Source organism: Pseudophryne corroboree, chromosome 4 (genome assembly GCF_028390025.1).
Source record: "Pseudophryne corroboree isolate aPseCor3 chromosome 4, aPseCor3.hap2, whole genome shotgun sequence".
NCBI lineage: Eukaryota > Metazoa > Chordata > Amphibia > Anura > Myobatrachidae > Pseudophryne > Pseudophryne corroboree.
In genome coordinates, this window is record NC_086447.1 from 77,048,988 (window position 1) to 77,074,890 (window position 25,903).

Below are 25,903 nucleotides of genomic sequence, written 5' to 3' on the forward strand. Positions count from 1 at the left end.
ATCGGGATCGCAAGGTCAAAATCGTAAGAAAATATCTCACCGTGTGTAGTGTGTACACATTATCAGGACCATATCTGCCTGGAGGTGAGAGGTCCTTAGTTTTTGTGGTTTATATACACGATATGGATAAACATATCAGCAGTCACAGGACAAGTGCAGAAGGATTGACACTAAATCCAGGAAACAGTCTAATGGTCAGGACAGGTAGCAAGCTGGGAAAAATATAAATCGCCTTGGGTCAGGACAGGCAGCAAATGGAATTATGCCAGTAAAAAAATGGCGCTGAGCAATAATCAGTTGAAACAGCATCTGCTGCAGGCGGCTGCTACCACCTAGAACCTATAGCCACCTATAAAGGTTTAAATCTATTTTCTGACAGAAAAAGTGCAAAATGAAATTGAAAGAGTGATCGGATCTGCTCAGCCTCAGTTAGAGCACAGGAAGCAAATGCCGTACACCGACGCCGTCATCCATGAAATTCAGCGGTTTGGTGACATCGCACCGGATAGCGTCCCGCATGCAACTTCCCAAGATGTCACATTCAGAGGACATTTTATACCAAAGGTGAGTGTCCAATTCCGATGCACATTCTGCATCCTGTACCATGCCGGAGGAGCACCCGTGGCCGAAAAAGGGTCATGACCTAAGATGGAGGGGGCGGGGCCTCACGGGGAACTCAGTGACATCACTCCAGGGGCAGCCCAGCATCACCCGAAGAAGCTGGGCTGCCTCCGGAGACCAGTAAATGCAGTGTGGGCTCCCCATGTATGACAGGAGGCGAGTGCTGCAGGAGACCGTCACACTGCAGCACCCAACTCCTGCGAGTATGTGAAGCAGGCATTTTGGTGTCACCCCCTCCGAGGGTGACACCTGGTTGCGGGCTGCACCCCCCTTCTAACGCCACTGGTCCAACTTGTCTAAATGTCACAGGGACACTGCTGAATTCACAAGAACATATGAAAAAATAAAAAGAAGTAACAACCAACAATTTTATTTCAATATAATAATCAATAAAATGCAAAGAAATAAAAACATAAAAGGCTAAATAATCAGAACATTCCTCCTATGTTTTATAATTTACATATACCCGTCTTTTTGTCCCGGTTAGAGCAGTGATAAATACAGATGTAGCCACACTCATTGTTGCCGCAGCCTATGGTGCCTAAGGGGGTTGTTCAGACCTGATTGTAGCAGCAAATTTGTTAGCAGTTGGGCAAAACCATGTGCACTGCAGGGGGGGGGGGGGCGATATAACATGTGCAGGGAGAGTTAGATTTGGGTGGGGTGAGTTCAAACTGAAATCTAAATTGCAGTGTAGAAATAAAGCAGCCAGTATTTACCCTGCATAGAAACAAAATAACCCACCCAAATCTAACACTCTCTGCACATGTTACATCTGCCGCCCCCCCCCCCCCTGCAGTGCACATGGTGTTGCCCATCTGTCAAGAAATTTGCTGTTACGATCAGGTCTGAATTACTCCCATAGCCTGCTGCAGCCAGTCGTAGTGCGGCGCGTTCGCACCATGCCGCGATGTGTATGCCCGTGCATACGCATCACAGCATAGATGGGCATGGCTACATCTGTATCCTCTATTTCATTAAAGTACAGTTACGTTTAACAATGCTTTTACCAGTTTAGGACAAAAGCTGGGTTTCTGTGTCAGACACTTATCATAGGATCAACCGGTAATAGGCCATTATGCTATATTTGGAGATCCAATGGCAACCGTCTTAATTCTCCTACTGGCAATGATTCACCTGTTCATTAACAACTACGTTTTGGATGTTGGAAGTTAACAAGGACCTTACTTATAAGTAGAGATGGGCAGGTTCGGATTTACTCGAATCTCCTTATTGGCTCTCGGATGTCACGTGTTTGGTTAGCCAATAAGAAAAATCCGGAAAATCTGCTTTTGCGATAATTCGGGCGTTAAGAACTGAGTAAATCCGAACCCGCTCAACTCTACTTATAAGCCAGATGTCAACATCTCGGACTCAGAAACCTGCAAGATGAAACTGCGCATATTGTTACTTCTCTATAGACAGTAGTTTGTTTATTTCAAAATTCCCCTTTTCATTAAACCAGCTGCTTTAGGTCAAATTCTATTTATATTTTGGACACTGCGCCAGGGATATATATTTTTTGTTTGTTTGTTCAGAAAATTGCCTGCATTGTCCACACATCTCTGATCAAAACTCACCACATGTCAAGCAGTAGATACTTCTGCACCTGTGTATAATTGTAGTGGAAATATTGATTTTATTTGCTTTATATGTATTTATAAAGTGGTAAGTGTTATATGTATATATATATATTGTAAGTAGTGAAGTATGTATAGTTATTGTAATATAGACATATATATATATAAGAAAGCAAGGTATAATGTAATGTAATAAAATGAAGAATGTGTTGTAGGGATAGGAATGATTATTATATTTCTGCACTTGTATTACTCGCATAATTTATAGTAGAGATAGTGCAAGGGAGAAATTGCTGATCGCGCGCCGGGGGCCGTGTGCATAGACGGCTACCTCGCGCCGGTAAGAAGAGAGGGGAGTTGTATTGCTGATCGCGCCGGGAGCCGTGTGCATAGACGGCTACCTCGCGCCGGTAAAGAAGAGAAGGGAGCTCTGGGGAAGCGGTGTGCAGAGAGGAGACCGCGCGCCGGTAGACAGAGAGAGCCGGGTGCAAAAAGGGGACCCGCGAGGCTAGTATCAGGGAGCCGGGTGCAAAGGGGGGCCCTCGAGACCAGTACCAGGGAATGTATATAAGGCGAGCTCAGCCGGCGCTAGGCAGAATGCAGATCGCCCTTGTAGTGCTCGCACTTGGGTATCTCTGGCGCTGTTGATGAGCTGTAACCGCTGTAAACATTACAGCAGCCGCCGGAGAGATACCAAGTAGCGCAGCCAGACAAGGAGAGCCGCTGGAGATCAGAGCGGGGTTTGAGCGGCAGGAAAGGCTGCTAAGGTTGCCTACCTGCTCTAAGATCCCCAGGCGGCAGGCTCTATAACGTGCAACGCTGTAATGCCACTGCCCCGCCGCTGCTGTAAACATCTTGGCGGGCAGTAAGAAAAAGGCTGAAGGCGGTGACACTGATGAGAGCCCATGTACCCAGTAGTAGAAATGTCAGGAAGGCGGTGCTAGTGGCAGCAGAGATGTCAGTAAAGGCTGTTCCTGTGCTAAAGCTCCAGATGAAAGGGAGGCGGTACCTGCAGTGATAAGCCAGTGAGGAGAGCCAGGGGAGTGTCTGAAAGCATGGCTGACCAATCCCGGAGGTGTAAGTGAACAAATTGACACCTGTATATAGCATATAGCTGCACTCGGGCTCAGACTGTGATAAACATTGTTAGGCACAAGTAGTCCATAATTAACCCCTAAGACTATGGACAGAATATATATATAGCAGCAGAAGTATAGACTATGTTTTTTCTTTAAAAGCTATGGGAATTTAAACCCTCCAGTCAGCAAAGGGAAACACTACATGGCAATAGACTTTATTATGCCAAACGTGAGATATTCTAATGACTCATAACTATGGACATAGGGGCAGCTAGTTCTATGGAAGCCAAGTAAAGACATACTCAAAGGCTGCCTAACATAATCTAGCGTATATTAAATATATTATATTTCTAACTCCCCATAACGCTACGGAATCACCCTGAGTTTATAATTGTTCAGGAAAGCTGCAGGAGAGAATAGATTACTTTCTCCAGTTTAACACAACGCTGCATACCAAGGAGATGGAGATATTAATTGTATATATTTATATTCACACTGGTAACGAGACTTCATCTACAGAGGAGCAACAGTAAATATTTAAGTATACAATATCATACTTACCATCTGCTAGCTACACCATAGAGAGACTCTTCACTGAGGAGTAAGAAAAAGGAAAGCAAGGATATTAAAGACATTGTATCCTAAAGAAAGTAAATTAATACAGTAAAAAGACTGGAAGGTTCACTATGAATAACTAAATAACAATTTTAGTCTGCTGGATACAAAGTAATGGTATTTCACTTTTCTTTGCAACACTGTATTCATCTATGTAAAATCCAAGCTAGAAAGGATGATTAATTCATCGTCACTACCAAGGTAGTCCAAAAGGATAAAAGACACTAATTGGGCCCCAACTGCGCATTTATAGATTGAGAGTACCCGGGTCACTCAAGTAGAGTATATAATATGTGTCATTGTGTATCACATGCATAGTTATTTAGATAGAGGAACATTGTCAATTAGTAATTGTTTATGTATGTAATTGGAGTATGCATATATATATATATATATATATATATATCTTAATATAAAAATATACTTACCATAAAGATACTGTGGTGATTTCTCCGAATCCTAAGGGAAAAGAAAGAATAACAGGTATTAAATGTGTTATTATACTAAGGGATTTGGGTATTCAATGTGTATAGGTTGATTAGTACACCCTTTTAGCAAGGCTTTCCCAGGCAAGCCAAAATAACAATTAGCTTGGGTGGAGGCACTGACTTAATGATTCATATCTAAAGGTAACATTGGGTTACATTTTGGAGGCACTGCTGAGATGAATATTCAGGACACTATAATGGAGAGGATTTCAGAAGGAGAGTTATACACTTGGTGTACACAGAGAGGAACAAGCTTAAAAAAATGTATGGGAGTAGGGGGAAATTTTTCTGACATTCATGATGATGTGGTATTAGAGACTTTAGACAGATTGTATGGAGTAAGTAAACCTCGAATCATAGATAAATGGAGAGAGGATTCTGGGAGAGTCGTGGCTATTTTGTTAGAAACAGAAAAAGAGTTAGATGTGAGGTTGATACCCACAATGATTGTAGGGGGGGGAGAAATTGGAAGACTGTGGCGCATTATATGGCCTAAAAGTAGTGAGGAAGAAATAGTTAGTGCTCATATCTCAGCATCTGCTGAAAACCCAGAGAGGGTTAATGAGAGCAGCAATACTCAGGGGGATGGTGCCAATGTAAATGGAGGGCAGTTTGAGACCATGGTAGATAGAGTGGTCACACAGTTAGAGAGATGGCACTATGAGGGAAGCTATAGGAGGTTAAGAATATTTTCAGGAACAGTGCCTGTGCCACTTGGGGAAGAAACATATGAAGCGTGGAAAGAAGCTGCTGTTCAGCAAGCTGAGGAGTGGCAATGTCCTGACCAAATAAAAAGGCAAAGGGTAGTAGAGAGTTTGAGGGGACCAGCCATGGGGATTATTCAGGCAGCTAGAAGAAGCAATTCGCAAGCCACATTAGAAACTTATTTTGAAGCTTTGGATTATGCATATGGCACTTTAGAGGATGTGGGGGATTTGACCTCTAGATTCCATCATACTTTCCAAGAACCTGGGGAGAAATTTAGTGCTTATTTGATTAGGATAGATAAACTCTTGTATAAAATAGTTGATAAAGGAGGTATTAATAGAGAGGAAGTGGATGGAAGTAGGATGAAGCAGCTCCTTAGAGGAGCTTTGACTACTGACTCTGTGGCTCAAATGTTAAGATGTTCAGGGATAAGAAAGACCCCTCCCACTTTTAATGATCTGTTAAAAGAGGTAAAGCAAGAGGAGGCATTAATTGAAATGAGAGAGAAAACTATAAAAAAAGTAAAAGTAATACAACCTATGGTGGAAGTGAATCCATTTGAAGAAAAAATACTGAAAATGATAGAGGAACAAAATAAAACACTAGAACAGTTTATGGTTTTACAAACCAACAGTAATTCTAGCCTCTCCTCATCAAGGACAAACAATAATATATCTGTGAGGGGAAGGGGGAGTAATTATAATAATCGAGGCCAAGGATGTTTCAAATGTGGTAGGTCAGGGCATAGGGCTTATGAATGCACTGTTGATACTGGGTACTTTTCGCAAAGAGTTAGTGATGATAATACAGCATTGAATAGCCATAATCTTTCTGGGCAGGGAAACGGACGGGGGAGGACTGTGAACCCCTCACAGTCCCCCTAGAAGTCAGCTACTGCGCTATGGGGAATTCCTGGTGGAATGGGAAAATACCAGAAGGTCTGATGGGTCCTACACCAATAGTCTCTGCGTCCATTAATGGGAACAAATGTAAAGTATTATTAGACAGTGGGTCTCAAGTGTCAATTATTTTTGAATCCTGGTATAATGAACACATATCAGATGTGAAAATACAACCCCTTAATGGATTAATAATCTGGGGTTTAAGTGTAAACAAATATCCTTACTTAGGATATGTACAAGTTACTCTTGAATTTGATAGAGAAATCCCTGGAAAGCCATTGCAGGTCCCTTTTATTGCGTTAATTTGTCCTGAGATCCAAGGGGGCAGGAATGAACTTCCTGTAATTATAGGTACTAATACCCAATTGTACAATGAATTATCAAAATGGTGTCAGGATATGCATAGGAAGGAACAGATTACTGAAGCAGGACATGCTTGGGTAATTCAACCGAGAGATAAGCTTGAGGTGGAGAAGGGTCAATTTGAAGTTTGCTTTCAAAATAGTGATATTCTAAAAGAGGACAAAGATTCATTGATAAGGGAATTGAGTATTAGGAGGAAGGCTTTTTCATCTGATGAATGGGATTTAGGAGAAGCAAAAGGAGTAGAACATAGAATAGAACTCACAGATACAAGTCCTTTTCGTGAAAGATCTCGCAGGATAGCTCCTGCGGATTTTGAAGATGTCCGATTACATTTAAAGGGATTATTAGAGAATCAAATTATAATAGAATCCCGTAGTCCTTATGCTTCTCCAATTGTAATTGCTAAAAAGAAAAATGGGAAAATTCGTATGTGCGTAGATTACAGGACCCTTAATGCAAGAACTGTCCCAGACCAGTACACAGTTCCTAAAATTGATGAAGCATTAGACTGCTTGCAAGGAAGTGTATGGTTTTCGGTATTAGACCTACGGAATGGATTCTACCAGATCCCCATGCGCCCTGAAGATAGAGATAAAACTGCATTTATTTGCCCATTGGGTTTTTTCGAATTCCTAAAAATGCCCCAGGGAATTAAGGGAGCCCCAGCTACATTCCAGAGGACAATGGATAAAGTAATTGGGGATATGAACTATAGAGAGGTCATTGTCTACTTAGATGACATCATTGTTTTTGGGAGTTCCCTTCAAGAGCATAATACCCGTCTTATTAAAGTTCTAGATAGATTAATTGAAGGGGGATTGAAGTTGTCTATTGACAAATGTCAGTTATGCCAATCCTCAGTGAAATATTTAGGACACATTGTAAATAGAGAGGGAATTGCCACTGACCCTGCGAAGGTTGAAGCTGTAGTAAATTGGCCTAAGCCTAATAAGTTAAAAGAACTCAGATCTTTTTTAGGTTTTTGTGGGTACTATCGCAGATTCATTCCAAATTATTCTAAGATTTCAAAACCTCTTACGGATTTGACAAAAGGATATCCACCTACTAATCAGGGAAAAGAGACTAAAATAACCCCTAAGTGTTGGTTTAAACCTAATGAACCTTTTGGAAAACGGTGGACTCAGGAATGTGAAATGGCATTTCAGACTTTAAAAACAAAGCTAACTGGGGCTCCAGTTTTAGCTTATGCAAACCCTTCACTTCCATATGTACTTCATATAGATGCTTCACAAGAAGGTATTGGGGGAGTACTGTATCAAAAACATCAAGAAGAGTTGAAGCCTGTGTCCTTTACTAGTAGGGGGTTATCTGTTAGTGAGAGAAATTACCCTACACACAAATTGGAGTTTTTAGCTTTAAAATGGTGTGTGGTGGAAAAATTTCATGAATACCTATATGGAGTAACATTTGAGATTCACACAGATAACAATCCTTTAACATATATCCTTACTACTGCAAAATTAGATGCAACAGGACACAGATGGCTTGCAGCTTTGGCTCTATATAATTTTTCTTTAAGATATAGGCCCGGAGTCAATAATATCGATGCTGACTCATTATCCCGAATACCTAATCAAAGTAATTGTGTTGCTATTGATGAAGGGATTGAAGTACCTGCTGGTGAAGTGAGGGGGATGTGCCATCATATTCAGATTAAAGAAATGACCCCAGGTGAATCATTAAGTTCATTGGGTGCCACTGAAAAAGTTCTGCCTTTATCATACTGTTGGTTGAGTCATTTAGAATTAGAAGGGTTGCCAAAACTTAGGAAAACCCAGATACAGGCAGATCAGAGGAAAGATCCAGACATTGGATTTATCATATCTGAAATAACAAGAAATAAAAGTAATAAAAACTGGGACCCTGTAATATCTAATGCTTCTGAGGAAGTACGGTTATTGGAGAGACAAAGGAAACATCTATTGATAATCAATGGATTGTTGTACCGGGTAATTGAAAGGAGTAAAAAAAAAAATACCAACTAGTATTACCAAAGATATATCGATCTATGGTAATGAAAGCATTACATGATGACCATGGCCATTTAGGAAATGATAAGACCTTAAGTCTAATATATGATAGGTTTTATTGGCCTGGCATGAGGAAAGAGGTAGAAGAATATTGCCAAAATTGTGGGAATTGTATAGTACGAAAGACTGTAAGTAGTCAATTTGCCCCACTAGTAAATTTTAGGAGTAATGGTCCTATGGACCTAGTCTGTATGGATACGCCCAAGCATACGTTACACCAAATCAGAAAGCCCATACTGTAGCCAATACTCTATGGGACAAATATTTTGTTCATTACGGTCTGCCTAACCGATTACATTCTGATCAAGGGAGAGAGTTTGAGAGTAAGTTGATTAAGGAACTCTGTACGATTTGTGGGATAACTAAATCACGAACCACCCCTTATCATCCTCAGGGAAATCCTCAGCCTGAAAGGTTTAACAGAACCTTGTTGAATATGTTAGGGACTCTAAACCCATTTGATAAAAACCATTGGAAAAGGCATATTGATCGTTTAATACATGCTTATAACTGCACACGAAATGAGGCTACAGGATATTCTCCATATGCTTTGATGTTTGGGCGAGAGGCTAGACTTCCTATAGACGTGTGTATGGGAATATCTTATAGTGACAAACCTGCTATTTCTCATCGTAAATATATTAAGAAACTAAGAAAAGACTTAAAAGAAGCATATGAATTAGCTAATGAAGCTACTACTAAATTAGAAATAAAAAATAAAAGTCATTATGACAGGAAAGTACGAGATCAGTTCTTGGCTCCTGGGGATAGAGTATTATTAAAACAACTCGGGACTCCTAGAAAATTTAAAATAAGTAACAGATGGAGAGAAGATCCCTTCATAATAATAGAAAAGTTTCCTGGGCTACCTGTATATAAAATTAGGCCAGAAAATGGAGATGAAATTGTACTAACTTTCCATAGACAACACTTACTCCCAATAGGACGTGAAGTTCGTTTAGATAATTGTAGGAATGACTTGGAGTCAAGTTTTGATATAGGGGTTATGGAGGATGGAACTAAGCAAATTATTGAGGTTGATGATATGGAAAATTTAGAGGATGAATTTACAGGGCAAGGATGTTACTTTAAGGATGAGAATATTGACTTACAGGGGTTCGTTCAAGAAAGGAGTACTGATGGTCCCATTGGATTCTTTTCTGATGAGAACCCAGAGGGTAATATTGACAAATTCCACTCAGAAAATAGTAATAATACAAGTGAACTGGAGGAAAATATGCCAGAAAGATCAGATTGTAGATCTACAGTATATACTGAGAATGAGAACATGGGGGAACAGGCTATAGAAAGACCAAGGAGGATATGTCAACCCCCATGCATTCTTACTTATGATGAACTAGGGGTACCTAGTGTTGTACCTAGGGTAGTACACCCTAATATACTAAATGTATGGCCTTATTATTATACCTATTACCAATACTAAATAGAGTTAAGATAAGTTAAAAGTGGTGATCTGTTGTTATTACCAATATACAATTGATCACCAGGGGGAGAATGTAGTGGAAATATTGATTTTATTTGCTTTATATGTATTTATAAAGTGGTAAGTCTTATATGTATATATATATATATATATTGTAAGTAGTGAAGTATGTATAGTTATTGTAATATAGACATATATATATATATATATATATATATAAGAAAGCAAGGTATAATGTAATGTAATAAAATGAAGAATGTGTTGTAGGGATAGGAATGATTATTATATTTCTGCACTTGTATTACTCGCATAATTTATAGTAGAGATAGTGCAAGGGAGAAATTGCTGATCGCGCGCCGGGAGCCGTGTGCATAGACGGCTACCTCGCGCCGGTAAGAAGAGAGGGGAGTTGTATTGCTGATCGCGCGCCGGGAGCCGTGTGCATAGACGGCTACCTCGCACCGGTAAAGAAGAGAAGGGAGCTCTGGGGAAGCGGTGTGCAGAGAGGAGACCGCGCGCCGGTAGACAGAGAGAGCCGGGTGCAAAAAGGGGACCCGCGAGGCTAGTATCAGGGAGCCGGGTGCAAAGGGGGGCCCTCGAGACCAGTACCAGGGAATGTATATAAGGCGAGCTCAGCCGGCGCTAGGCAGAATGCAGATCGCCCTTGTAGTGCTCGCACTTGGGTATCTCTGGCGCTGTTGATGAGCTGTAACCGCTGTAAACATTACAGCAGCCGCCGGAGAGATACCAAGTAGCGCAGCCAGACAAGGAGAGCCGCTGGAGATCAGAGCGGGGTTTGAGTGGCAGGAAAGGCTGCTAAGGTTGCCTACCTGCTCTAAGATCCCCAGGCGGCAGGCTCTATAACGTGCAACGCTGTAATGCCACTGCCCCGCCGCTGCTGTAAACATCTTGGCGGGCAGTAAGAAAAAGACTGAAGGCAGTGACACTGATGAGAGCCCATGTACCCAGTAGTAGAAATGTCAGGAAGGCGGTGCTAGTGGCAGCAGAGATGTCAGTAAAGGCTGTTCCTGTGCTAAAGCTCCAGATGAAAGGGAGGCGGTACCTGCAGTGATAAGCCAGTGAGGAGAGCCAGGGGAGTGTCTGAAAGCATGGCTGACCAATCCCGGAGGTGTAAGTGAACAAATTGACACCTGTATATAGCATATAGCTGCACTCGGGCTCAGACTGTGATAAACATTGTTAGGCACAAGTAGTCCATAATTAACCCCTAAGACTATGGACAGAATATATATATAGCAGCAGAAGTATAGACTATGTTTTTTCTTTAAAAGCTATGGGAATTTAAACCCTCCAGTCAGCAAAGGGAAACACTACATGGCAATAGACTTTATTATGCCAAACGTGAGATATTCTAATGACTCATAACTATGGACATAGGGGCAGCTAGTTCTATGGAAGCCAAGTAAAGACATACTCAAAGGCTGCCTAACATAATCTAGCGTATATTAAATATATTATATTTCTAACTCCCCATAACGCTACGGAATCACCCTGAGTTTATAATTGTTCAGGAAAGCTGCAGGAGAGAATAGATTACTTTCTCCAGTTTAACACAACGCTGCATACCAAGGAGATGGAGATATTAATTGTATATATTTATATTCACACTGGTAACGAGACTTCATCTACAGAGGAGCAACAGTAAATATTTAAGTATACAATATCATACTTACCATCTGCTAGCTACACCATAGAGAGACTCTTCACTGAGGAGTAAGAAAAAGGAAAGCAAGGATATTAAAGACATTGTATCCTAAAGAAAGTAACTTAATACAGTAAAAAGACTGGAAGGTTCACTATGAATAACTAAATAACAATTTTAGTCTGCTGGATACAAAGTAATGGTATTTCACTTTTCTTTGCAACACTGTATTCATCTATGTAAAATCCAAGCTAGAAAGGATGATTAATTCATCGTCACTACCAAGGTAGTCCAAAAGGATAAAAGACACTAATTGGGCCCCAACTGCGCATTTATAGATTGAGAGTACCCGGGTCACTCAAGTAGAGTATATAATATGTGTCATTGTGTATCACATGCATAGTTATTTAGATAGAGGAACATTGTCAATTAGTAATTGTTTATGTATGTAATTGGAGTATGCATATATATATATATATATATCTTAATATAAAAATATACTTACCATAAAGATACTGTGGTGATTTCTCCGAATCCTAAGGGAAAAGAAAGAAGAACAGGTATTAAATGTGTTATTATACTAAGGGATTTGGGTATTCAATGTGTATAGGTTGATTAGTACACCCTTTTAGCAAGGCTTTCCCAGGCAAGCCAAAATAACAATTAGCTTGGGTGGAGGCACTGACTTAATGATTCATATCTAAAGGTAACATTGGGTTACATTTTGGAGGCACTGCTGAGATGAATATTCAGGACACTATAATGGAGAGGATTTCAGAAGGAGAGTTATACACTTGGTGTACACAGAGAGGAACAAGCTTAAAAAAATGTATGGGAGTAGGGGGAAATTTTTCTGACATTCATGATGATGTGGTATTAGAGACTTTAGACAGATTGTATGGAGTAAGTAAACCTCGAATCATAGATAAATGGAGAGAGGATTCTGGGAGAGTCGTGGCTATTTTGTTAGAAACAGAAAAAGAGTTAGATGTGAGGTTGATACCCACAATGATTGTAGCTGGGGGAGAAATTGGAAGACTGTGGCGCATTATATGGCCTAAAAGTAGTGAGGAAGAAATAGTTAGTGCTCATATCTCAGCATCTGCTGAAAACCCAGAGAGGGTTAATGAGAGCAGCAATACTCAGGGGGATGGTGCCAATGTAAATGGAGGGCAGTTTGAGACCATGGTAGATAGAGTGGTCACACAGTTAGAGAGATGGCACTATGAGGGAAGCTATAGGAGGTTAAGAATATTTTCAGGAACAGTGCCTGTGCCACTTGGGGAAGAAACATATGAAGCGTGGAAAGAAGCTGCTGTTCAGCAAGCTGAGGAGTGGCAATGTCCTGACCAAATAAAAAGGCAAAGGGTAGTAGAGAGTTTGAGGGGACCAGCCATGGGGATTATTCAGGCAGCTAGAAGAAGCAATTCGCAAGCCACATTAGAAACTTATTTTGAAGCTTTGGATTATGCATATGGCACTTTAGAGGATGTGGGGGATTTGACCTCTAGATTCCATCATACTTTCCAAGAACCTGGGGAGAAATGTAGTGCTTATTTGATTAGGATAGATAAACTCTTGTATAAAATAGTTGATAAAGGAGGTATTAATAGAGAGGAAGTGGATGGAAGTAGGATGAAGCAGCTCCTTAGAGGAGCTTTGACTACTGACTCTGTGGCTCAAATGTTAAGATGTTCAGGGATAAGAAAGACCCCTCCCACTTTTAATGATCTGTTAAAAGAGGTAAAGCAAGAGGAGGCATTAATTGAAATGAGAGAGAAAACTATAAAAAAAGTAAAAGTAATACAACCTATGGTGGAAGTGAATCCATTTGAAGAAAAAATACTGAAAATGATAGAGGAACAAAATAAAACACTAGAACAGTTTATGGTTTTACAAACCAACAGTAATTCTAGCCTCTCCTCATCAAGGACAAACAATAATATATCTGTGAGGGGAAGGGGGAGTAATTATAATAATCGAGGCCAAGGATGTTTCAAATGTGGTAGGTCAGGGCATAGGGCTTATGAATGCACTGTTGATACTGGGTACTTTTCGCAAAGAGTTAGTGATGATAATACAGCATTGAATAGCCATAATCTTTCTGGGCAGGGAAACGGACGGGGGAGGACTGTGAACCCCTCACAGTCCCCCTAGAAGTCAGCTACTGCGCTATGGGGAATTCCTGGTGGAATGGGAAAATACCAGAAGGTCTGATGGGTCCTACACCAATAGTCTCTGCGTCCATTAATGGGAACAAATGTAAAGTATTATTAGACAGTGGGTCTCAAGTGTCAATTATTTTTGAATCCTGGTATAATGAACACATATCAGATGTGAAAATACAACCCCTTAATGGATTAATAATCTGGGGTTTAAGTGTAAACAAATATCCTTACTTAGGATATGTACAAGTTACTCTTGAATTTGATAGAGAAATCCCTGGAAAGCCATTGCAGGTCCCTTTTATTGCGTTAATTTGTCCTGAGATCCAAGGGGGCAGGAATGAACTTCCTGTAATTATAGGTACTAATACCCAATTGTACAATGAATTATCAAAATGGTGTCAGGATATGCATAGGAAGGAACAGATTACTGAAGCAGGACATGCTTGGGTAATTCAACCGAGAGATAAGCTTGAGGTGGAGAAGGGTCAATTTGAAGTTTGCTTTCAAAATAGTGATATTCTAAAAGAGGACAAAGATTCATTGATAAGGGAATTGAGTATTAGGAGGAAGGCTTTTTCATCTGATGAATGGGATTTAGGAGAAGCAAAAGGAGTAGAACATAGAATAGAACTCACAGATACAAGTCCTTTTCGTGAAAGATCTCGCAGGATAGCTCCTGCGGATTTTGAAGATGTCCGATTACATTTAAAGGGATTATTAGAGAATCAAATTATAATAGAATCCCGTAGTCCTTATGCTTCTCCAATTGTAATTGCTAAAAAGAAAAATGGGAAAATTCGTATGTGCGTAGATTACAGGACCCTTAATGCAAGAACTGTCCCAGACCAGTACACAGTTCCTAAAATTGATGAAGCATTAGACTGCTTGCAAGGAAGTGTATGGTTTTCGGTATTAGACCTACGGAATGGATTCTACCAGATCCCCATGCGCCCTGAAGATAGAGATAAAACTGCATTTATTTGCCCATTGGGTTTTTTCGAATTCCTAAAAATGCCCCAGGGAATTAAGGGAGCCCCAGCTACATTCCAGAGGACAATGGATAAAGTAATTGGGGATATGAACTATAGAGAGGTCATTGTCTACTTAGATGACATCATTGTTTTTGGGAGTTCCCTTCAAGAGCATAATACCCGTCTTATTAAAGTTCTAGATAGATTAATTGAAGGGGGATTGAAGTTGTCTATTGACAAATGTCAGTTATGCCAATCCTCAGTGAAATATTTAGGACACATTGTAAATAGAGAGGGAATTGCCACTGACCCTGCGAAGGTTGAAGCTGTAGTAAATTGGCCTAAGCCTAATAAGTTAAAAGAACTCAGATCTTTTTTAGGTTTTTGTGGGTACTATCGCAGATTCATTCCAAATTATTCTAAGATTTCAAAACCTCTTACGGATTTGACAAAAGGATATCCACCTACTAATCAGGGAAAAGAGACTAAAATAACCCCTAAGTGTTGGTTTAAACCTAATGAACCTTTTGGAAAACGGTGGACTCAGGAATGTGAAATGGCATTTCAGACTTTAAAAACAAAGCTAACTGGGGCTCCAGTTTTAGCTTATGCAAACCCTTCACTTCCATATGTACTTCATATAGATGCTTCACAAGAAGGTATTGGGGGAGTACTGTATCAAAAACATCAAGAAGAGTTGAAGCCTGTGTCCTTTACTAGTAGGGGGTTATCTGTTAGTGAGAGAAATTACCCTACACACAAATTGGAGTTTTTAGCTTTAAAATGGTGTGTGGTGGAAAAATTTCATGAATACCTATATGGAGTAACATTTGAGATTCACACAGATAACAATCCTTTAACATATATCCTTACAACTGCAAAATTAGATGCAACAGGACACAGATGGCTTGCAGCTTTGGCTCTATATAATTTTTCTTTAAGATATAGGCCCGGAGTCAATAATATCGATGCTGACTCATTATCCCGAATACCTAATCAAAGTAATTGTGTTGCTATTGATGAAGGGATTGAAGTACCTGCTGGTGAAGTGAGGGGGATGTGCCATCATATTCAGATTAAAGAAATGATCCCAGGTGAATCATTAAGTTCATTGGGTGCCACTGAAAAAGTTCTGCCTTTATCATACTGTTGGTTGAGTCATTTAGAATTAGAAGGGTTGCCAAAACTTAGGAAAACCCAGATACAGGCAGATCAGAGGAAAGATCCAGACATTGGATTTATCATATCTGAAATAACAAGAAATAAAAGTAATAAAAACTGGGACCCTGTAATATCTAATGCTTCTGAGGAAGTACGGTTATTGGAGAGACAAAGGAAACATCTATTGATAATCAATGGATTGTTGTACCGGGTAATTGAAAGGAGTAAAAAAAAAAATACCAACTAGTATTACCAAAGATATATCGATCTATGGTAATGAAAGCATTACATGATGACCATGGCCATTTAGGAAATGATAAGACCTTAAGTCTAATATATGATAGGTTTTATTGGCCTGGCATGAGGAAAGAGGTAGAAGAATATTGCCAAAATTGTGGGAATTGTATAGTACGAAAGACTGTAAGTAGTCAATTTGCCCCACTAGTAAATTTTAGGAGTAATGGTCCTATGGACCTAGTCTGTATGGATACGCCCAAGCATACGTTACACCAAATCAGAAAGCCCATACTGTAGCCAATACTCTATGGGACAAATATTTTGTTCATTACGGTCTGCCTAACCGATTACATTCTGATCAAGGGAGAGAGTTTGAGAGTAAGTTGATTAAGGAACTCTGTACGATTTGTGGGATAACTAAATCACGAACCACCCCTTATCATCCTCAGGGAAATCCTCAGCCTGAAAGGTTTAACAGAACCTTGTTGAATATGTTAGGGACTCTAAACCCATTTGATAAAAACCATTGGAAAAGGCATATTGATCGTTTAATACATGCTTATAACTGCACACGAAATGAGGCTACAGGATATTCTCCATATGCTTTGATGTTTGGGCGAGAGGCTAGACTTCCTATAGACGTGTGTATGGGAATATCTTATAGTGACAAACCTGCTATTTCTCATCGTAAATATATTAAGAAACTAAGAAAAGACTTAAAAGAAGCATATGAATTAGCTAATGAAGCTACTACTAAATTAGAAATAAAAAATAAAAGTCATTATGACAGGAAAGTACGAGATCAGTTCTTGGCTCCTGGGGATAGAGTATTATTAAAACAACTCGGGACTCCTAGAAAATTTAAAATAAGTAACAGATGGAGAGAAGATCCCTTCATAATAATAGAAAAGTTTCCTGGGCTACCTGTATATAAAATTAGGCCAGAAAATGGAGATGAAATTGTACTAACTTTCCATAGACAACACTTACTCCCAATAGGACGTGAAGTTCGTTTAGATAATTGTAGGAATGACTTGGAGTCAAGTTTTGATATAGGGGTTATGGAGGATGGAACTAAGCAAATTATTGAGGTTGATGATATGGAAAATTTAGAGGATGAATTTACAGGGCAAGGATGTTACTTTAAGGATGAGAATATTGACTTACAGGGGTTCGTTCAAGAAAGGAGTACTGATGGTCCCATTGGATTCTTTTCTGATGAGAACCCAGAGGGTAATATTGACAAATTCCACTCAGAAAATAGTAATAATACAAGTGAACTGGAGGAAAATATGCCAGAAAGATCAGATTGTAGATCTACAGTATATACTGAGAATGAGAACATGGGGGAACAGGCTATAGAAAGACCAAGGAGGATATGTCAACCCCCATGCATTCTTACTTATGATGAACTAGGGGTACCTAGTGTTGTACCTAGGGTAGTACACCCTAATATAATAAATGTATGGCCTTATTATTATACCTATTACCAATACTAAATAGAGTTAAGATAAGTTAAAAGTGGTGATCTGTTGTTATTACCAATATACAATTGATCACCAGGGGGAGAATGTAGTGGAAATATTGATTTTATTTGCTTTATATGTATTTATAAAGTGGTAAGTCTTATATGTATATATATATATATTGTAAGTAGTGAAGTATGTATAGTTATTGTAATATAGACATATATATATATATATATATATATATAAGAAAGCAAGGTATAATGTAATGTAATAAAATGAAGAATGTGTTGTAGGGATAGGAATGATTATTATATTTCTGCACTTGTATTACTCGCATAATTTATAGTAGAGATAGTGCAAGGGAGAAATTGCTGATCGCGCGCCGGGAGCCGTGTGCATAGACGGCTACCTCGCGCCGGTAAGAAGAGAGGGGAGTTGTATTGCTGATCGCGCGCCGGGAGCCGTGTGCATAGACGGCTACCTCGCGCCGGTAAAGAAGAGAAGGGAGCTCTGGGGAAGCGGTGTGCAGAGAGGAGACCGCGCGCCGGTAGACAGAGAGAGCCGGGTGCAAAAAGGGGACCCGCGAGGCTAGTATCAGGGAGCCGGGTGCAAAGGGGGGCCCTCGAGACCAGTACCAGGGAATGTATATAAGGCGAGCTCAGCCGGCGCTAGGCAGAATGCAGATCGCCCTTGTAGTGCTCGCACTTGGGTATCTCTGGCGCTGTTGATGAGCTGTAACCGCTGTAAACATTACAGCAGCCGCAGGAGAGATACCAAGTAGCGCAGCCAGACAAGGAGAGCCGCTGGAGATCAGAGCGGGGTTTGAGTGGCAGGAAAGGCTGCTAAGGTTGCCTACCTGCTCTAAGATCCCCAGGCGGCAGGCTCTATAACGTGCAACGCTGTAATGCCACTGCCCCGCCGCTGCTGTAAACATCTTGGCGGGCAGTAAGAAAAAGGCTGAAGGCAGTGACACTGATGAGAGCCCATGTACCCAGTAGTAGAAATGTCAGGAAGGCGGTGCTAGTGGCAGCAGAGATGTCAGTAAAGGCTGTTCCTGTGCTAAAGCTCCAGATGAAAGGGAGGCGGTACCTGCAGTGATAAGCCAGTGAGGAGAGCCAGGGGAGTGTCTGAAAGCATGGCTGACCAATCCCGGAGGTGTAAGTGAACAAATTGACACCTGTATATAGCATATAGCTGCACTCGGGCTCAGACTGTGATAAACATTGTTAGGCACAAGTAGTCCATAATTAACCCCTAAGACTATGGACAGAATATATATATAGCAGCAGAAGTATAGACTATGTTTTTTCTTTAAAAGCTATGGGAATTTAAACCCTCCAGTCAGCAAAGGGAAACACTACATGGCAATAGACTTTATTATGCCAAACGTGAGATATTCTAATGACTCATAACTATGGACATAGGGGCAGCTAGTTCTATGGAAGCCAAGTAAAGACATACTCAAAGGCTGCCTAACATAATCTAGCGTATATTAAATATATTATATTTCTAACTCCCCATAACGCTACGGAATCACCCTGAGTTTATAATTGTTCAGGAAAGCTGCAGGAGAGAATAGATTACTTTCTCCAGTTTAACACAACGCTGCATACCAAGGAGATGGAGATATTAATTGTATATATTTATATTCACACTGGTAACGAGACTTCATCTACAGAGGAGCAACAGTAAATATTTAAGTATACAATATCATACTTACCATCTGCTAGCTACACCATAGAGAGACTCTTCACTGAGGAGTAAGAAAAAGGAAAGCAAGGATATTAAAGACATTGTATCCTAAAGAAAGTAACTTAATACAGTAAAAAGACTGGAAGGTTCACTATGAATAACTAAATAACAATTTTAGTCTGCTGGATACAAAGTAATGGTATTTCACTTTTCTTTGCAACACTGTATTCATCTATGTAAAATCCAAGCTAGAAAGGATGATTAATTCATCGTCACTACCAAGGTAGTCCAAAAGGATAAAAGACACTAATTGGGCCCCAACTGCGCATTTATAGATTGAGAGTACCCGGGTCACTCAAGTAGAGTATATAATATGTGTCATTGTGTATCACATGCATAGTTATTTAGATAGAGGAACATTGTCAATTAGTAATTGTTTATGTATGTAATTGGAGTATGCATATATATATATATATATATATCTTAATATAAAAATATACTTACCATAAAGATACTGTGGTGATTTCTCCGAATCCTAAGGGAAAAGAAAGAAGAACAGGTATTATTAAATGTGTTATTATACTAAGGGGATTTGGGTATTCAATGTGTATAGGTTGATTAGTACACCCTTTTAGCAAGGCTTTCCCAGGCAAGCCAAATTAACAATTAGCTTGGGTGGAGGCACTGACTTAATGATTCATATCTAAAGGTAACATTGGGTTACATAATGCCCACATGCACCCTTTGGTTCATGTATGCTTGTGTGTAAATCTGGCTCTGATACTAGCCAGTGCCTCCCCAGCAATTTACCTCACAGCCAGGGCCGGTTCCAGGGCTTCTGGCGCCCCGGGCGGCATTGGGGGCGTGGCTTCATACAGGGGGCATGGTCATTTACGCCCCCTGTACAGACTGGAATGATGCGCGGTGCGCGATGGCGTCATCGCGCACCGCACATCAAAGGTCCTTTCAACGAAGAGAAACTAGACGCGTAGCGTCTAGTTCCCTTCGTGGAGAGGACCTTGGCCGTGCGGTGCGCGATGACGTCATCGCGCACCGCACAGTAAAGGACCTCTCCACGAAAAGGAAACTAGACGCGTACGCGTCTAGTCTCCCTTCCCAGCGGCCAGCGGCAGCAGGGCGACAGCGGGGGCCGGGGGGCACACACTGCAGCAGCGGATCTTGCCCTGGTGCGGCGGCCTCCGGAAGGCGCCCTGCACCCTCTGGAAGGCGGCACCCCGGGCAAAAGTACTGCTTGCCCGTGGCAAGATCCGCTACTGCTCACAGCATCTCACTACAACCCACCTGTACACTTTGGGACTATTCATGAAGCAGTGATAAGAGCGGAGAAGTGAGCCAGTGGAGAAGTTGCCCATGGCAACCAGTCAGCATTGATGTAACATTTATCAAGTGCATTCTAGAATCTGCATGTGAGAATGATAAATTATTTCTTACTTTTTCTAATTTGAATGTATAAACTGTGTAAGGATAATACGGTAGCCCAACAAATATACCATTTTGAAAACTAGACGCACTAAATTAGGCAACCTCCATGTATGTAAATACCAGGATACCAGGGTGGGGGAGATTGGGCTATTTTAGTGCCCTCATCCAACTCATGACTCTACATATGTTTCCATAGTGCAGTGTAATATTGTCCGATTACCACCAGACAGTGGGCCTAATTCAGATATGATCAGTTTCTCAGACAGGCGGGGGGACGCCCAGCACAAGTCTAGTCCGCCCAGCATGTCTGGCTCTGCCCTCCCTGCACGGGTGCACCCGGCGAGTAGCTCCCTGCCTGCACAGCTCCTGTGACGTCAAGCAGCCGCCGCCTGCCCCTGCAACGTTCCGGACAAGCAGTGTTCTAACGCTTTTGGCACACCCCGCAACCACCTCTGCCTGTCAATCAGGTAGAAGCGATCGCAGCCCTGAGATGCTGGTAGCATCTCACTGGGCTCCCAGGGTGCACACGTGCACTCCACAAAGTAATTCAGACTGCCATCACTGCCGCTGCAATGATCCATTTTGAATTACCCCCAATATGCAATATAGGGGCATATCCACTGGCTCACTTCACCACTCATTTCACTGCTTCATGAATAGACCCCACAAAGTGTTCTAGGGCTGTTCAATGATGGTGGAGGGAAGCCCACTCTAAGGCTCAATCTACCGTATGTTTCCAGCAGAGAATCAGTGGAAACCTCCCCCTGATTCTTCTACTACCATCCTAGGCTTCAAGGCCTAGGGCTGGTTGAGTAGTTGGGAGTGATCCCATGCTGGTTTTTTTTTTTTTTTTTTACAAAATTGCTCCATTTAGCCTGCCACAGATTATGTGACTATGCCACGCCATGCATCCCGCTACAGTTGTGTACCGAATGTGCATCTTATTTGCAGCACAATTACAATAAGAGTGCAGCTCAGGACTACCCCGAACACTGCGACTGGCTTTACATGCAGCAGTGTGTGCAACTCAGATACTAACCTGAGACAAAAATACAAACCCTAAGCAAATAGTTCACAATAAGCAACTTTGGATGCAGCTGCGGTGTAACACAGACGCTAAATTTAGATACAGGTAGGAAAGTATGTGAATTGCTACCTGTTATGGAGAGTTTTATACCCCTCTCAGACTGCCAGCAAAAACCCGGGTTATTGAACATGAACACCCAGCAACCCAGGTTGTGGCGCAGTCTGAAAGGGGTATTCAACTTGGATAGCAAGCAGGGTTGAACACAGGTTCTACCCGGCTCGCAGTGCAGTGTGACTGGGTATCGATGCAACCCGGCACCCGTTCACTGCAAAGGGAGAGGCGGCGCTTGGAGATCACCTCCAATCGCTGCTTCAGGATATGTTGGCGATGACATCACCAACCCCTAATAAGCGTGTCGGGTCACCACTCTAGAAGGAGTCTCAGCCGGGTCACATCCCGGAAGGACCTGTGAAGAAAATCCCGGGTGCAACCAGGCATAGCGGTGTGAAAGGGCTATAAGTGTGCCATGCATCTCACATGTTGCAGGAAGTATAGGTGGATGAGGGCTCATCTGTACTTTTACATGGGTAACATGGCAATGACTATTTCTATTCTACACTGTGATTTGTCGGTAGGTTTTTGGCAGTTATGGGGTTAGTAAACCGGTGGAATGAAATCCCGCCAGGAAACCACAGCAAACCGGGCACTTAATAAATTTTCCCTAGGATCTGTTCAGTTTGGTTAATTGCATAAATGGTCAGCTTGGCTACAGACTTCATGGTTCACACTTCTGCTTGAATTACTGGTTCTGACCAGTTGGGGGCACCATAACAAATATTCTCTGTTTTTGATTTTTTTTCCTCAGGGGACCACTGTGATGGTAATACTATCCTCTGTACTGAAAGATGGCGCCTACTTTGAAAAACCAGAAGAGTTTTACCCGGAACATTTTCTGAACACAGAAGGGCATTTAAAGAAGAACGAAGCATTCATACCGTTCTCAATGGGTAATACACCTAATAGTCTTGGGTAGATAAGAAGTTGAATAGTGAGCAGGTCTCGGGTCTTGAAGACCATATTACTGGGTAAATTTACTAAAGCTTCTAAAACAGAGAATTGTTAAAGTTGCCCATAGCAACCAATCAGATACTATCTATATTTTTTTTTAAAGCAATAGAGAAATGATAAACAGCATCTGATTGGTTGCTATGTGCAACATCACAAAGTCTCTGTTTTAGAAGCTTTAGTAAATCTACCCCTACATGTGAATGTTACTTGACTGATCCTTGGTCAGTAGTGCAGTTTGAAAGACAGATCGGTTGGTATGAGAATTTGCAGACACTCACTTATCACCTGTATAATTTGCACCTCTTACTGTGTTGTACCATCACTAAACTCTAAATTAGCAACCACACAAGGAACAAAAGCTGATTTCTCTTCCATAAGGCATCAAGGACAATAAGTATGATAATTAAAAAATATACTTTGCTTTGAAGATTTTGCTATGGGGCCCTCAAAGTTCTAGTTACGCCTCTGAGCTACATGATGCAGTTCTGCAGTCATCCAGATAATTCACAACCGCTCCGATGTAGTCACATTACAAATGATTGGTTGAAACACTGTACACTTGTCAGACACACTGGGTGGCGCAGATGCGTCATCCATCTGCAACTTTATGCAGATTCCACTACCAAGTCTTTCTCTGGTGCACATCTACGCATATCAGACATGATGAGGTAGATTTTTAGCAATCTAGGGACGTGTGTTACACTTCGCTTTATCAAGGCTGTGAAACATGCAAGGATGTGCAAAAGAGCCGTGTCTTATGCATGCTGATCATGAGATTGTTGGTATGTTATAAGATGTCCTCTGAAGTTCCCTTACCTGCTAGTCTTTGGGCGGTGGCAGATGGCTGGTCATATAATTTTGCAATGGACTGATCGGTTTTCTCATGGACCTGCAGTCCATCCATTGTTGGTGTTTCATGGAGTATATCATTTGCTAGTGTAGATTTAAAATTAAATAATCTATCCCCTGCACAACTGACATGTCTTAAAACAGAAAGTAATTAGGATTAGTGTATGTATTTTTTCTTTTTTTCAAATGATTTAATCTGAGTGATGAACAGTGAATCTTACAACACCCAGCAACATTATTATTAATTGTCTGGGTAATGAGTGTTTTTTTATTATTATCATTATTATTATTATTATTATTATTATTATTATTACTACTACAGGTTGAGTATCCCATATCCAAATATTCCGAAATACGGAATTTTTTGAGTGAGAGTGAGATAGTGAAACCTTTGTTTTCTGATGGCTCAATGTACACAAACTTTGTTTAATAAACAAAGTTATTAAAAATATTGGCTAAAATTACCTTCAGGCTGTGTGTATAAGGTGTATATGAAACATAAATGTATTCTGTGCTTAGACTTCGGTCCCATCGCCATGATATCTCATTATGGTATGCAATTATTCCAAAATACGGAAAAAATCCCATATCCAAAATACTTCTGGTCCCAAGCATTTTGGATAAGGGATACTCAACCTGTATTATTATTCTCACATACATAGGGGGGTATCCAATTACCCTCGATCAATAACCGCAGGTAATTGTATTGCCGGGGCTATTCTATTCTATTAGCCCGATGCAGCGTGCTCCTCCCCTCAATCTCTCTGGCAACTGAAGAATAATCTGCGATAACTGGCCTGCCAGTACCATGATAACACATGGGATTGGGGACTTATCGGATCACTTCGGATCTTCTCCGGAGATGAGGGCTGGGTTTTGGTTTAATTCGGATCCACAAAATTCTGGTTTGTGTTTTGATTTCTGGAGAACTGAACAATACATCTCTAACTAATGTTTTCCTTTGTTGTTTGTTGCAGGTAAAAGAAGCTGTGCTGGGGAAAACATGGCTAACATGGAGCTGTTTCTGTTCTTCACATCACTGCTGCAGAACTTCACCTTCCAGGCTCCTCCCGGAGCTAAACTGGACCTCACCCCTGCAATGGGTGTCACTAATGGCCCACAACCTTATGAAATGTGTGCTATACCCCGCAGCTAGAACATGTTTTCAGTCAAGCTAATGTAATCCCGTTAATAGTTTATATGTACAATAGAGATTGATTGTTTTATTAATTAGATATTGTATATACTGTATATAATTAATATATTAAATGACATGAAGTGTACATGTAGTTGGTGGTGCCTAAGCATGCCTAGCGTGAGGGGATGCCCGCTGACATGATTGGTGGACCCGGGGAGAAAGGTCTGTAAGGACCAAGAGAGAGGAGTGAGGGGCCCCTGCGAGCAGGGAGGAAGGCGGCAGTTGGAAGGAGCAGTTGGTGCCGCAGCAGCTGGAGTGAGGCAAGGCACAGAGACTGGGGGAGTGAAGGTGTCCGGTGCCAGTGTCTACGGGACCGGATTGATCGCCACTGGTCGGAGGTGGCAGCGACGTGGTGACGGAGGTTGGTGAACCGACCCGGGGTCCTCTGGAGGCAAGCAGGTGACAGGCAGCGAGGAGTGAGTGAGGGCTGGTGACAGGAGAGAGGCAGCGCTATGCAGTGATACTGCAGGGATTGGAGTAAGTGATTACCGATGTCAGCGTCTGGCTGGAGCTGGTGTGCAGCACTGCTTTCGGGATCCAAAGGTGGCTGTGAGGAGATAATAGGAACAGCCTGAGGGAGGAGTGTCCCAGCCTATAAGCACAGCAGTGGGTGGCGCAGAAGAGACTAGTAATGCCTTTAGCTCACAGAGTCCCCTGCTTGAGTTAACCCCATTCAGCTACTAATAATCTGGGTTGCCCTGCCTGAGAGAGGTGACTAGAGACTGTGTCAGTAAAGGGATCGTAACCAGTCCCCTTAGCCCAGTATGGCTGAACTCTGTTTTGCATCTGCCTACTCAGTACTACAAGAGAGATAACCGACTGCCCAGGGGCCGGGGGAGTGCGCCCGAGTTATACCCCTTAAGCTTCACAGTATTACAAAGTGATATATTATTAGCTGAGACAGCCATTACAGCACAATCTGCCACTATTATATAAGGATGGATAGTATGTAAAAAGAGTAGCTACGGCTCTATGAAAAGTACCATAATGAGACCGCATAAGTACTTAATGTATTCTGTCCCACATTAGTTGAACTGTACGTGGGGAATTGCCTGAAATTTTGACTCAGGAGAGGTGATAGGTATCCGCACCTACCCTAATAA

General features: G+C 41.4%; 1 protein-coding gene across 2 annotated transcripts in view; it reads left to right on the forward strand.

The window, feature by feature from the left end:
• The window catches only part of LOC134908922 (cytochrome P450 2K6-like), a 225,376-nt gene extending 200,491 nt beyond the window's left edge, over positions 1 to 24,885 (forward strand). For both annotated transcript variants that reach the window (XM_063915174.1, XM_063915175.1), the window contains exons 7-9: positions 380 to 564; positions 22,551 to 22,692; positions 24,580 to 24,885. In XM_063915174.1, the coding sequence (XP_063771244.1) occupies positions 380 to 564; positions 22,551 to 22,692; positions 24,580 to 24,758 (506 nt within the window). In that variant the 3' untranslated portion in view covers positions 24,759 to 24,885. The remainder of the gene's footprint in view (positions 1 to 379; positions 565 to 22,550; positions 22,693 to 24,579) is intronic.
• The last annotated feature ends 1,018 nt before the right edge of the window (positions 24,886 to 25,903 follow it).